The 14,217-nt window shown below is 59.1% G+C and overlaps 1 protein-coding gene across 3 annotated transcripts in view; it reads left to right on the top strand.

Annotated features, from left to right (window-relative positions):
* The window catches only part of SBNO2 (strawberry notch homolog 2), a 47,717-nt gene that overhangs the window by 17,478 nt on the left and 16,022 nt on the right, over window positions 1–14,217 (top strand). For all 3 annotated transcript variants that reach the window (XM_081076924.1, XM_081076926.1, XM_081076925.1), the window contains exons 3-4: window positions 428–501; window positions 1,142–1,250. In XM_081076924.1, coding sequence (XP_080933050.1) covers window positions 428–501; window positions 1,142–1,250 — 183 coding nt within the window. The remainder of the gene's footprint in view (window positions 1–427; window positions 502–1,141; window positions 1,251–14,217) is intronic.

Raw genomic sequence — 14,217 nt, forward strand, 5'->3', positions numbered from 1 at the left:
TTTGGTCCCATCCTGCACTTTGTAGAATGGGGGTTGGGGGGAGGCCTCCAAGTAGGGTCCTGGGTCACCAGCACCTGGGTCCTTGGGAAATGCAGGTTCCTGGGCCCCAGGTCTGGGTGTTAGAACCTCTGGTGGCTGGCTCCCCAGGCCTCTGGGATCACATCCACCTATCCTTTCCCATCCCGTCCCATACCTTCATCTTCACTGCAACCCCCTCAGTGGGTTCTCCCATATACGTGGGGAACTGAGGCACAGAGCCATTGAGTGACTCCCAGGTGACCCAGCTGGGAGCCAGAGGTCGGGTTCATACCTGGACAGTGGAGCCCCTGGCTCTGGACCGCTAGAAGCCTCCCCTCCCCCCTCCCCTCTCCCCTTCTGCTCCCTGCCCACCCAGCCCCTCCCCCTCTGACCGCTTGCTCCATTGCAGAGCGCCGTGCTGCACTACCCGTGGTGGAGTACCTTCCCGCCCACGCCCTATCCAGCCTTCTCCAGCGAAAGCCAGTAAGTGCCTCAACCTGGGCTCCGAGCCAACCCCACCACGTCCTGTGGCCACATCACCCTTGGGGACTTCACTCCACTTCTGGTTCTGCAGTCATGGCCTCAACAAAACTAGGGCTCGCAGCTGCGGGGACTTTAGCATTCTGCTGAGGGGGCTCTGAGCCCAGTCCTAGGCGCTCAGAGGCAGCTGAGACGGACCAGCTGTGGTCTGTCTTAGTGAGAAGCTAGCAGGGTAAAGGGCGGGTAGTGAGGACAGGGGCCACGGAGGGCTGTATTGCAGGGCTGTCACTGGGTGAGGGGGCTCAGAAACTCTGGGGGGGCTGGAGAGGTGAAAGGAGCCAGGAAGGTACCTTCCTACAGAGGGCAGCAGGGAGCTGGATTTTGTGGGGTAAATGGGAGTTTGCAGGGAGCAGGCTTGGAACCAGGCAAAGGAACGGCCTATGCGTGGGGCTTGGAGACACGTGTAGCTGCAGCCTCTTTTTTCCGCAGCACCATGTCCTGAGATCCAGGCCTGTGGTCCCTTCCTCCAAGCTGAGTTTCTGAGAGGTCAGAGTTCCTCCTGTGGGTAGTGACCTGCATGTGGGTAGGAGAGCAATGCCCCTGCCACACCCCACAGCTCACCTTCTTCCCTGTGTCCCTCCAGCCAGTTTATGAACTCCACCTCCTTCCTCCTGGACCAGCCCTGTGCGGACACCAGCTATGGCCACGCGGCTGCCACCCCCAGCTTCCTGCCAAAGAGCGACTTTCCTCAGGTAGGAGACTCAAGCCCCCAGGGCCCAGCGCCTGCCTGCACGCAGGACCCCGCTGTGTCCCAGGGTGGCACTGAGGACCTCAGCTGGCCCACAGATCATGTGGAGACATGGCTTGTTTTGGGTAACCTTGGTTCCCTTCACCCCGCCGGTCTGAATCTTGGCCCTGACCTTCCAATTTGTGGGAGGCCACTTCACTGCAGTGTAACGTTTGGTTGGAGGTCACGTAAGGAAGGATGGGGGCCGTCCCCATGTCCCTGTCTTTCCATCTCACACCGGTGTGTGGTTGGTGGGGTCACTTCTCAGAGCACCTGTTTCACTTTCCTCTCTCTCAGCATCTCCTTCCCGGCAGAGGCCCAAGCTTGCTCGGTCCAGAATCTTAATGTCCCTGGGAGTGTCCCTAGTGTCCATGCCCTCATGCCAGAGCGATGCCCATCAGTGAGAGTCTGTGTCCCCAAACCCAGGGGCCATTTGAAAACATGACCCACACCAGTTGAAGGAAGAGATAACATGTGATCCATTCTCGGGAAACATGGAGTGGCTCAGCCCAGTGGGATCAGGCGGACCCCACCCTCGTGGCCTTACCCTCGGGGTTCTGGCATTGTGCCCGGGTTTCCTCATGGCATTCCTTGAAAACTCAATGCTGACTCCTTCACTCAGTTGCTGGGGGCCCCGCAGTCTCAGCGCTGTTTCCCTCGGAAATTCCAAATACTCGGGCCAAGTGGGTTCTCTGCGTCGGGGTGCCTCAGTGCACAGTTTGGGAACTATCCAGGTGGGATAGCTCCGAGCCCCATCAGGGGGTAAGGGGGTCGCAGGCTCTCAGCTCCCCTGCCGTGGTGTTCCCCTATGAAGTGGGGGCAGTAGGGCCCAGCAGGTAAAGGGCTGTGGAAGGACGTGGCCCAGAGCAGCCAGTTTAAACCCACTGAACTGGCTCGGACCCAGACAGGCGCCCAGCCATCCTCCGCACCGGGGGCCACAGCGGGACCGGCAGAGTGCTAGACCAAGGACTGTGTTCTTGGGTCACCAGTGTCCCCCCAAATCCACACCCACCTGGATCCTCAGAATGGGGCCTGTTTGGAACTAGACTCTTTGCCAAAGCGGCTAAACATGGAGGTGAGAGGGCCCCGGTTATCCCAACCAGCCCTAAACTCAGCGAGTCCCTAGAGAGACAGAAGAGGAGACACAGACATAGGACAAGGCACATCACCGCAGCGGTAGAGACTGGGCCTGTTGCCACAGCCAAGGACGCCGAGAACTGGGAATGGCAGGAAGGACCCTCCCCTGGAGCCTTGGGGAGTGAGGGGTAACACTGTGTCCGGGAGCGTCTACCTTCCAGAGCCGTGGGAGCACGTGGCTGCTGTTTAAGCCCCCCTCAGTGACCCTTTGTGATTACCCAGGAAACAGTGGGGCTGGCTCTCGCAGAGATGGGAACGCTGGGTACAACTGCCTCTTGAGAATCCCATAGATGCTGTCTGGGCCTCTGAGTTCACCAGGGTGAGGGTGGCAGTGTGACAGACATAAGAGGCCCCTGTGGACGTGGCCCACCAGCCTTTTCAGACACATTTGCAAGTTGTCTTGCAAATGTTTGTAAGTTGCTTCCTCCAGCTTACACGGACACCCTGGGACTCTGGTTTGGACGCTGTCATCCCCCAGCCCAGGGAGGCCCAGGTGTCCAGAGAAGAAGGCCCCGTGGTAGTCAGCCTCCCAGGGCACCCTGGCTGTGGACCCGAGACCCTCCCCTGTTTGCCTCATCTCTGGGTGTTGGTTCATCACGCAGGGCCAGTGGCCCCACACCTGGCTCAGCTCCTTGGAGCTCTGATTAAGTTTCTTCTATGTGTCTCAGACTCAACTCCACATCCAGACTTGTTATCTCCTGACACTGTTTCCCCAACTGGGGCATCACGCACCGTCTGGATGGGGAAACTGAGGCACGGGGCCTGCAGAGTCCAGGGCCCACAGAAGCCTCTGGACCTCTGCAGCCAACCTCTAGGGGTCACTCTGTCTCTCTCACTGATGCGTGTGGCTCCCACCTCCTCTCCAGCTCTGCTAAGAATCGTGTGGTTTCTCAGCCACGAGCGCCTTGGGCACGTCTTGCAGCACCCGGAGTCCACGTGTCCACCCAGTTGTTTGAGTGCCTGCTGAACGCACAGTGACCCCCCCCCCCCGGCCCCTTGCTGTGGCACCTTCCATCCAGATTTCCCCTTTAAAGTAGTAGAACCTGCCATTGAAATCTTACCCTGGTGCCGAGTGTGGGATTCGACATGCGTGAGACGAGTTCACTCAAGGGTGGGTGTCCTGAGGCCCTGTCACTCAGGCTCCTGTACTGCCCCTGGGGCCCCTGGGCCTGCAGGCTGAGCCAGGAAGGAGTCCAAACCAAGTCTGGCACCCAGAGCCCTTCACATCCCAGGCCCAGCCCACCGAGCCGACCACAGGCACGCTCGGCTCCCACCATGGTGCCTTTCTCAGGGGCAGCCCCAAAGATGTCCCCATGCTGGCCCCAGGACCTGCAGACGTGTCTCCTCACATGGCAGAGGGCCTTTGCAAATGGGATTAAATCAAGGCCCCTGAGACGGGGATGACCCTGGATTCCCCAGGGGGCCCAGGAGCGTCACCTCTGAGGCACCCTTTCCTCTGTCCTGGCCCCTGGAGGAGGCATAGGGCTGAGGGCTTCTCTGTGTCAGCTCCTGGTTGGGCCAAGTGCTCCCCAGACCCTTCTGGCACCCGGCTCATAAAAACCAGTGCATGTAGTTGGTTTCAGGGCCCCGGACGTGGGATCTGGCAAAGCTCCACAGAAAGGATGTTTGCATTTCACTGAGTGGGTGGGTCAGAGCACAGCCCCAAGGATGTCTCCATCCCAGTCCCGGGATCTGTGGACATGTCACGTCTCGGGGCAGAGGGACTTTCCAGGTAGATTAAGTCAAGGTCCCTGAGAGGGAGACCACCCTGGATTACAGGGGACACAGTGTCATCACCGGGTCCTCATAAGAGGGAGGCAGGAGGCTCAGAGTCAGAGATGGAACACGCTGCACTGCTGGCTGTGACGATGGAGGAGGGGCCACGAGCCAGGGACGCGGTGCCTCTAGAAGCTGGAAAAAGCCGGGAACGGTTCTCCCGGGGCCTCTGGAAGGACTGGCCCTGCCCGCACCTGGGTTTAGCCCCGAGAGGCCCGTATGGGACTCCTGACCTCCAGAATCATAAGGTAATAAATGTGTGTTATTTTAAGCCAGGAAGTTTGCAGTAATTTATTGCAGCCGTGAGAGGAACACTCTAGAAGTGTCCCCTGCTGTTGTATGAATTAAGAGGAATTGTAGTGGAGAATGCCGAGCTGGCCTGGGGACAAGGAGTGAATATAAATCCGTAGGCCTCAACATAACCTTCTCGTAACTGAACTTGAGCCCTGAGTTTCCCGGCAGCCAAAGCAAAAAGAGAAAGGAGATGGGCTGTGTGACTCCTGTTACCTGCAAGGAGGAAGCTTCTCCTGATTTCCCTTTGGGGCACAGAGCAGTTCCTGGGGTCAGCATCCTGCCCCCACCTCCCAGGCACTGTGTGGGGACCTGTGGTTCTCCGGCCTGTGATTGTTAGTCTTGACCCTGGCTTTGCTGTCTGAGATCTTTGCTCCTTCTCTTGTCTCTTGGGCTGAACCCTGGAACTCCAGGGGTACTGGGTCCCTCCTCCCTTGAGTCTGCACATGAGCTGTCCCAGGCCCACGCCTATTTGTGGGGCCCCCAGTTCATAGATCCTGGGGTGCCTCTAGCCACTACAGACTCTGCTCTGCAGAGGCAGCTGTGCTGGGTGTGGCCCCCATCACCCTGCCTGGCCCTGAGTCTGGGACCTGGGTTCCAGTGGGGAGGGGGGGCACGTGTACCCAGGGTTATCTGAAAATTTAAACTCCGACATGCGTTTTTGTATGTTTGAAGATTTTCACGATGAAATGAATTTTAAAATGTAGATTGACAGAAAAGTTGCAAAAATAGTACCAAGAATTCCCAGCTACCCTTACTCATTTGCCCAGCTTCCCACATGTCATTGTCCTGCGTGACCTCGGCCCATGTGTCACAGGGCAGAAATGAGCCTTATGTAACGCTGGTGACAGACCAAGTGCCAGGTGGGTACGGACACCTCTGAAGGACACTAGTCACCTGTGGAAGGGCCCTCAGTGCCGGTTTGCTGGGGCCTCACACTGAGGCGGGGCTGTGCACTCGCAGCAGGAGTCCCACACACAAGACGCCGTGTCCTTCTGTCCATGAGTCTCATTGCCAATGATGTTGATCTTGATGGGCAGGTTCCTTCACTGCCCATTGTTAAGCTGCCACTTGTCCCTTTCCTCCTGGGAGAGACAAGGCCGTGTAAGTGTCCTGGCCCCTCATGGTGGGGGCGGGGATGGCCATTTCATCCACTGGTGGGTGTCGGCTGCCACGATGATGACTGTGGCGTCTGGCAGAGATTATTGTCCTCTCTGGTCTACTGATCAGCTGGTGTTCTACAGGGAGAGCTGTCTCCACCCCTGACCTATCCGGTCATTTTCTGTATCAGCGTGGGCTCCTGGACTATGAGCAGGTGCTGTGGTGTTGGCCACCGGGAGTGTCTGCTCGGGATTTCCTGTGTCTCTCTGTGTCACCATCTGGAGCACTTCCTCCCTTGCAACCACTTGGGCTGGCCCAGGCTCACTGCCTGTCTTCCTTACCGTGGCCCTTGGGTCACCCGGCCCTGCTGGCCAGCCTCTTTGTCCTTCAGACTCCGCTTGGTACTGGTTCGTTCAGGCTCCAAGTCCTGGGTGGGCAACCTGGGCGACCTGAACAGCTCAAGGAGCCTCATGGAGGGTTTCCCACACGCAGTGTGCCAAACATTGGGGGGTATGGACAAGCACCTTTTCTTCTGTCCTTTGTTTTTAAATTGAGATAGGATTTGTGTATCGTGTGATTCAGTGGCTTTTTTTTTTAAAGTTATGTAGCAATGGTATTTTGTCATCTTTTTTTACATATAATTTTTTTAAAAATTTTATTGGCGAATATCGGGGAACAGTGTTTCTCCAGGGCCTGTCAGTTCCAAGTCGTTGTCCTTCAATCTAGTTGTGGAGGGCGCAGCTCAGCTCCAAGTGCAGTCGCCCGTTTTCAATCTTAGTTGCAGGGGGCGCAGCCCACCATCCCACGTGGGAATTGAACCGGTAACCTTGTTGTTTGAGAGACAGCGTTCTAACCAACTGAGCCATCCGGCTGCCCCACGATTCAGTGGCTTTTAGTAAATTCAAAGTTGTGTCATCATCATCTCTATCTTCTATCAGGATGTTCACTACCCCAAAAGAAGCCCCGTCCCCATCAGCAGTCACCCCCACCCCGCCCCAGCCCCTGACAACCACTGACTCACGTTCTGTCTGTGGATGTCCCTTTTCTGGACGTTTCACATAAATGGAATCAACACTGTGGCCTTGTGTATCTGGCTTCTTTCACTGAGCACTGTGTGTTCATGGTCCATCCATGTTGTAGCAAGTGTCAGCGCCTCCCTCCTTTTCACGGCCGAGTGACTTCATTGTGTGGACGGGACACATTGTTTGTCTGTTTATCCGTGGGTGGTTGTGTCCACCTGTTGGTCATTGTGAATTGTGCTGTGGACATTGTGTGTAGTCCTTTGTGTGGACGTATGCTCCAAACATGGGTGAATCTGATTTGGGGGGATATTTGGGGACATGCAGGGTCAGGGTGGGGATGAGGGACTCAGCATTCTAGACCCCCTGACGCCTCCTCCCTGGACCCCTAAAATCTTGGCCAGGCTCCAGGGAGGGCTCTTTCCCACGTGCTGACCCACTCACACAGTCAGCGTGGCGGCATCCACCCTGAGGGTCCCTCCAAGCATCTCAGGGGGGTCCCACATCCACCCAGTGAGGTGCTCTGTCTGCCAGCCCAGGACTTCTGGGAAGCGAGGATGAGGTCGCGGCTCAGAAAAGTGCTTTGCAAACTCTTGGCAGCTCCCTGCTCACGAGGGGCAGGCAGCATCGACCGCACGTGCGGCAAATGGATTTCACTGGGTCAGAGGGCTGAGCCTGCCTGCCAGCAGGTTCCCAGCAGTTACCGGCATTGGCCAGAAGGGAACAGGAGCGCGGGGTTTCTTCTCACAGGAGTCCGTTGGGGCATACTGCACCAGGGCGGGAACCCCTTTCTATGGTCTGCGCCGAGGACTGTGGCCCTGTTCCCTAGTGGAAGTTGGGGGACTGGGCCCCAGCGGACAACGAAGTGAGCGGGAGGCTGGGGACTGCCCCACAAACAGATTCTTAGAGGGGACCCTACAGAAGCCCGTGGTCCAGTTGTCCTCTCCCGACTGCAGTGCTGGAAAGCAGTTGCGGCAGTGTGCTGCTGATGCAGTCAGCCCCCAACTACGGCCTATCGGGGCAAAGCTCTCTGGGGAGCTATCGGAGCGTCCTGGGACCAAAAGCACCAAAGCACCGCAAACCAGGTGGTTTCAAACCAGAGATGTACACTCTCATGGTTTTGGGGCCAAAAGTCCAAGATTAAGGGATCGGAAGCCCGCTCCCACCCGAGGCCCCAGGAGAGCGTCCTTCCTGCCTCTTCCAGCCTCGGGGGCCTGCCATGTCCCTGAGCTTGGGGCCGTAGCACCCCAGTCTCTGCCTCCATGGTTACTTGGCCTCTCCCTGTGCGTCTGCGTCCAAATATCCCTCTTATAAGGACACCAGTCATTGTATTAGGGCCACCCCACTCCAGTGACCCCTTCGTAGCTAATTTCATCTGCAAAGACCCTATTTCCAAATAAGGCCCCGTTCATAGGTTAGGACTCGAACCTGTCATTTTGGGGGATGCGATTCAGCCTTCAACAGGAATGTTTTAGCAGTGAGGTGTGCCTGAGGGGGGACCTGCAACACGCTCTCCACTGCCCAGTGAGCTCTGCCCACCCCCCACCCTCAGTTTCCTTGGCTGTAACTTGGGGATGGACAGGCCACCTGCGGCACAGGCCAGTGACGCCTGAGACCTCAAATGTATATGGAGAAACTGGCGGGGAAGGTAGGGAGGGCAAAGGGGTGATACCCCCAAGAACTTAATGGGGGGAGGGGTTCTTGGGAAACCTGAGGCACCTGGGCCACACCCGCCTCTCTGCCCGGCCACACAAGAAAGGGTCACCCTGAAAGTCAGAGAGGGTCCCACTAGCTGGGTAGCACCATAGCTCAGACACAGCCAGACAGGGACCAATTGCGCTTGTGGGGCAGGATCCACTAGTACCCATGTCCTCGGGTGTGGCCCTGCCCACACTCACCCTAGTCACCCGTTTCACTCCACCGGGGCCTCTGCCCGGACCCTGACTCAGGCCCTCCACCCCCCATCCAGTCCAGTCACAGACCCACAGCCTGTGGCCACCAGGGTGGCAGGGCCATTGGCAGGACAGGCTAGAGTGGCCAAGGTGCCTAGTGGGTGACAAGCTCCCCAGGCAGGGACCCCCTCCTTGTCCTCGGACCCCCAGCTGTACCCTGATCTTCCCCATATCCTCAGGATCACTTCTGCCCATTAGCCAACCATCTGGTGACAAGATACTGGGGACAGAGTCAGAGTTTAGAAACTATGCTGGCAACTTGACAAATTTCATGTCGGTTAAACCTAGTAATAATAAGTGTGTGTTTGTGCTTGGGATGTTCTCTTTTCATTTCAGTTTTTTATATATTTTGAGACAATTTAAAAACTTTAAATTCACTTTTTAAAAATACATGCACAGGGTTTTGCACTCATTACCTCTATTTAATAACAGAACATTCCATCACCCCAAAAAGAAACCCTGTCCCCATCAGCAGTCATCCCCAGCCCCCGAAAACCACGAACCCACCTCCTGTCTGTGGACGCGCCTGTTCTGGACGTTTCCCGTAAGTGGAATCACACACTGTGTGGCCTTGTGAGTCCGGCTTCTCACATGAGCACTGTGTGTTCAGGGTCCATCCATGTTGTAGCGAGTGTCACACCTCCCTCCTTTTCATGGCCGAGTGACACCCCATGTGTGTGGGTGGGCCACGCTTGTCCATGGGTGGACACATAGGTTGTGTCCGCCTTGTGGCCATTGTGAAGCGAGCTGCCGTGGATGTGCGTGTGCAGGTGTGTGTGGACGTGTTTTCATTTCTCTGGGTGGACCCCTAGCAGGGGCGCTGCAGGGTCGTGTGGGGAGCGTGACCTCGGGGGAGGAACTGCTTACTGTCAGGCAGAGGCGCCTGCTGCACGTTCCCATGTGTGCTGGAGGTTCCGATTTCTCTGTGTTCTCGCCAGTACTTGTCACTGTCGTCTGAGTGTAGCCGTCCCGTGGGTGTGCAGTGGGTGTCACTGGTTGTGACCTGCAGTTCCCTGTTGCCTGGTGGTGTCAAGCATCATTTCATGGGCTTCTTGCCATATGTACACTTCCTTTCCTGCTCACGGTGGCTATGGCCTGGTGGGGTGTCCCACAGAGCTCACTCCATTGCTGGCGTTAATGTTGTCCCTTGGCTATGGGGGAAAGACAGGGCAGGAGCTGTGAAGGTAGGCTTACAACTGCTCACCCTCCTCGAGCCAGTGGGTGGCCCGGGCCCTCCTTGGCCAGCTCCCTCCTCTGGGCCTATGTGGGGGATTCTAAAACACAGTGGTTCCCCACTGATCCTGCCAGCTTTGTGAGCCCCTGCCCACCAGCCCTGTCTGGTGCCTCCTTCGTGCTACGTTGAGGAGGGCAGGGGCAGGTGGGAGGCAGGAAAGGGGCTTTAAGGGCAGGCAGACCCCTTGGCAAGGCTGGAGGAGGAGGAGCAGCGTGGGCCTCTGTGGCCAGGAAGTGCTCTGGGGGACCCAGCCCCATGGCCTTTGCCCATGCTAGGGCCCACCTGCAGTGCCCGGGAAGTGTTGAAGACGGCTCCAGCGCAGCTGGTGAAGGCCCGTGGACCTGTGTGCAGGCTGAGGAGCTGGGGGCTGGGGGGGTTGGACCTGCGAGGGCATGGGGAGGGTTGTGCAGAGACGTGGGATGGGCCCCAGTTTCCTTCCTGTGTCGTGGGGGCCTGTGCCCCTTAGAGTACTGCTGTGGGCACCTCAGGCACAGCAGTGGGTCCCTACTAGGCCTACCAGTGAGGTGGGGGGCTGGTAGAACAGAACCCAGTGCACCAGTGGTCTGGGGAAACTGAGGCCAGGGCTGGGAGGGGCTATCTGGGTGTCCCAGCCTGTGCCCCCCCACCCTACCCCTCATCACCCCCCCCATCCTATCTGAACCCCGAGCGCCCGCGGAGGGGCTGGGCCGTGGCTGACAGTTTCCTGGGGATAGGGTGCTCAGGGAAGGGGCGCCAGGAGCCCGCAGGGCAGGCGCGTTGTTGACAGCCGTCTGTGGCTGGATTCCGCCCCGTACAGTAATTGTCCGCGCTGCCAGTAATCGCCCTGACTTACCAGGCAGACATCATTTCCTGAAAGTCAGCGGCCTTAGGGGAAGTGGGCGCCGGTGGTGACTAAACCAACATGCAAATGCAGCTGGGCTGGGAGAAGGCCCATCCGCGCCCAGCACCCGCGGTCATGAGGGAGCGCTCTCGCGCCTTCCAGGGGACCTGCCTGTGGCCACACCATGTCCCAGCTGCGGTTCTGGCTGCAGTTTGCAGCGCTCAACAAGGTAACCTGCTTGGCCCTGGGTGGGGGTGCGCCTGGCCCCCTCCCACCTTGCAGGCAGGTCGGGCCACCTGCGAACTGGGAGGGACATGAGGACCCCCGACCCTTTCCCCTCCTCCTCCCAGCCTCCCGGCAGCTTTGTTGGCAGCGGCAGCGCTGCGGGAGTTTCCTGAACGAAAGTGGTGGGGATGGGACGTGGGGCCGCAAGGGACAGTCAGGGAGGCTCCTCAAAATGAAAGTGCTTGTGGGAGGTGGGCGGGGCTGTCTGCTCGCCGACAGGCCCTGGCTTCTCTGGGACGGCCATCAGTCATCAGGGTTCCGCTGGCTGTTTGGGCTGGGCTTTGGTTGGACAGGTAGGAGTAGGGCCTGTCCCTCCTCGGACCCCTGTGGACCCACGCGGCTGTCCTGCCGGGTCCCATCTGAAGGGCATTTCTGGGGTTGGCTTCAGCCGGGAGGGGGTGCTGAGCCCTCCCAGGCCCCCAGGGGAGGCCAAGAGCCAGGTCTGGGTGGGGGCCGTCCAGTCCTATCCCACTGGGCTGGGGGTGGTATGCTGTGCGGGCAGCTTTACCAGGTCCTGCCAGGTCCTCTCCTGGTCCAGGAATCCCTGAAATGCTGCAGATACGGTGACCATGCACCCTCCTGGTCCCCCAGAACTGTTGGGGTGTCCAGCCGGCTCCCTCCCCACTTGGGGGCTGCAATGGAAGGAGCAGTGTTGGGGCCTGGGGTCCTGGGAGCAGATGCTCCCGGTGGGGGCCCAGGAGGGCAGTTCTGGGTTCGGATGGTTTTGGATGTCTGCTGGTGGTTGCTGGGAGTCAGGTCTCCACAGAGGCGGGTAGGTGGGTGGTCCACCAGGGAGGGGTCCTGTCTCACCCAGCTGGCCACTCTGCACAGGGGATGGAGCTGGGGGGACTCTTGGGGGCCCCAATCCCCTGACCCCAGGTGACATACATGAGGCCCCTCCTCCCTTCACCTGAGAATTGAGGGTCCCCCACTGGAGGCAGCTTCCATGGAGCTCCCACTTTTTAAATAAACTTTATTTTAGGACAGTTTTAGATGCACAGAATTACTGTGATGGTGCAGACAGATGGTGTCCTCCGCCCCATCCCCCTGGTCACACTTTCGTCAGTGTGGTACCTTTGTGACAACTGACGAGCCAGGACTGAGACACCATTAATAACCAAAGTCCATATTGACTCGAATTTCCTCAGTTTCCCCTGACGGCTTCTCTCTGTCCCAGGCCCCATCCGAATCCCACGTGGCACTCAGTTGTCACATCCCCTTTGGCCCCTCCTGTTGAGACGAGATCCGTACCTCTCCTGTGTGGACGCTCTGAGCCGGCGTGTCCTGCAGGACGTCCCTACTCTGGGGTTTTAGGTGTTTCCCCAGGATTGCACTGAGGAAGGTGCCCTGCTCGTCCGTGATGTCAGGGCCCCTGCTGTCCCATGGGTCCTCATGGCTGACGTTGACCCTCGTCTCCTGGCCGGGTGCTGGTCAGGCGTCCCCACTGAGAGTCCCTTCATCACCCACACTGTCCTCTCTGGAAGTGTTGCAGTGTGCAGCCCACAGAGATGGGGTCCCCCTGCGTACCCAGTTTTTACTAGGGCTGTTCCTCCTCCTCTGCCCCTACATCCTGCCCACTACTCGGGGACTGGATGGCCTTCAGGAAGCAAGGCCAGCTCTCAGGGCCCCAGGAGCTGGTGTCACTCTGACCAGGCTCGGGCAGTGCCCCCCAGGAAGAGGGTGCTCAGATGTGGCCTCAGAGGAGCTTCAGCTCTGTCTGCACCCAGACCCCATCCTGGCCAGCCTATTGGGGTCTCTGCCCCTGTCACCGGGACCGGGGGGCCAGCTTTTGCAGCCTGTCATCCACCAGGCTTGTGCTGGACCACCTCTGACCCCAGCTGCCAGGGGAGGGCAGGGCCCAGCGGAGGTCCCAGTGGGCGAAGGGCAGGTCTCAGGTCTGCAGGGTCTGCCCTGCCCACGGCCACCTCAGTTTTCCCCAAGGCAGCTGCTCTGGCCTGTTGAGTTGCCGGGGTCCTGCACAAGGGGGCTGAGTGCCCCAGGAGCGTCAAGGTGTGCCCCCTCTCTCTCCTGTTTCTGTCCTGGGGCTCCAGGCCTTTATACACTTATCCAGGCGGCCTGAGCTGGTCCCGCCTCCTCTCCTGGACCTGCCCAGGCCGCAGGGTCCTAGGCTAGAGGCGGTGGGGGAGGCTGGGTCTGCCCGCCAAGGGTCCAGGCTGCTCTTAGCTAGGAGGCAAGGGTAAGAGCGGGCCTGGTGGTCTGAGCTCCCTCCTTGCTCACCTTGGGAACAAGCGACCAGCCCCTGTGGCTCCCTGTGTACACCCATGGCCCGGGCTCCCCCGGGCAGGGGAGAGGCCCAACAAGGCCCTGGCCTCATATCAGCCGACTTGGCCGAGGATTATGTTTCTTGCATATTCCCTGACCCCCGCTGGCGCCTGGACTGGTCGTGTCCAGTAGATGGGCAGCCTGAGGCTCTTGCAACCAGCTGTCCCCAGGGAGGCCGCTGGGTGGACTCCAGCCCTATCTCTACCCCACCGCTTCCCTTGGGGCCCTGCTCTCCTTTTAGTGCAGTGGCAGAGCCTGTCTCGTCCTGGCCACCCCAGCAATAGGGATCTGATTCCAGCAACGATCACTGGGGCAGGCGGCCGGTCTGGGCCTGTTCCCAGCTGTGGCCTCATGGGCACAACAGGTGGACTCCAGGCACAGGTGTCCCCTTCCTCCCTGGAGTCCATTGACTGAGCCCCCGGGTCCCAAGACCCGTACTGGTCAGCCCATCTTCCTAGTCTTCCCCGCTGATTGGCGGGTCCCAACTTGCCTGGCCTTGGCCCTCCAGTGCCCCCGGCTGGCTGGGATGGTGTGAGTGGTGCACTGGGTCTGGGGCTCCAGGGGGCAGCTCCCCTGGCCCCTTGGTGTGGCCTTGGTCAAACCCACTGGGCCTACCTGCTCGGGGGAAAAGCTCCCTGACTCGACTCTCCAAAAGTCTGAGGGCCAGACATCAGCATGACTGGTCCCCTGCAGTCACAGCTGGGCGGGCTGGAGCCCCTCCCAGTGGAGGCAGCCAAGGGGTACTCCCTCGCCCCTGATCTGGGTCTGTACTTCCCTCAGCTCCCAGGTCCCTCTCTGTAAACGGGGCACTGACTGCCCTCTCCAGGTGGCAGGCACAGCAGGGGGGTGTGGTAAGGGGCTCGTTCCCGCTGATCTGGGAGCCGGAGGGGCTGGTCCCCACATGTCTCCTTGTCCAGCGCAGGCCGGACACACGCAGGCACGTGGTACCTCTGACTAGGGGAAGGGGAGGGCCGCACAGACCCCTCTGGTACTGTGTCTGAGTTTCTTTAAATTCAGTTTTATAAACTGTGTGT

Source organism: Rhinolophus hipposideros, assembly GCF_964194185.1.
Source record: "Rhinolophus hipposideros genome assembly, chromosome: 16".
In the NCBI taxonomy this organism is placed as follows: Eukaryota; Metazoa; Chordata; class Mammalia; order Chiroptera; family Rhinolophidae; genus Rhinolophus; species Rhinolophus hipposideros.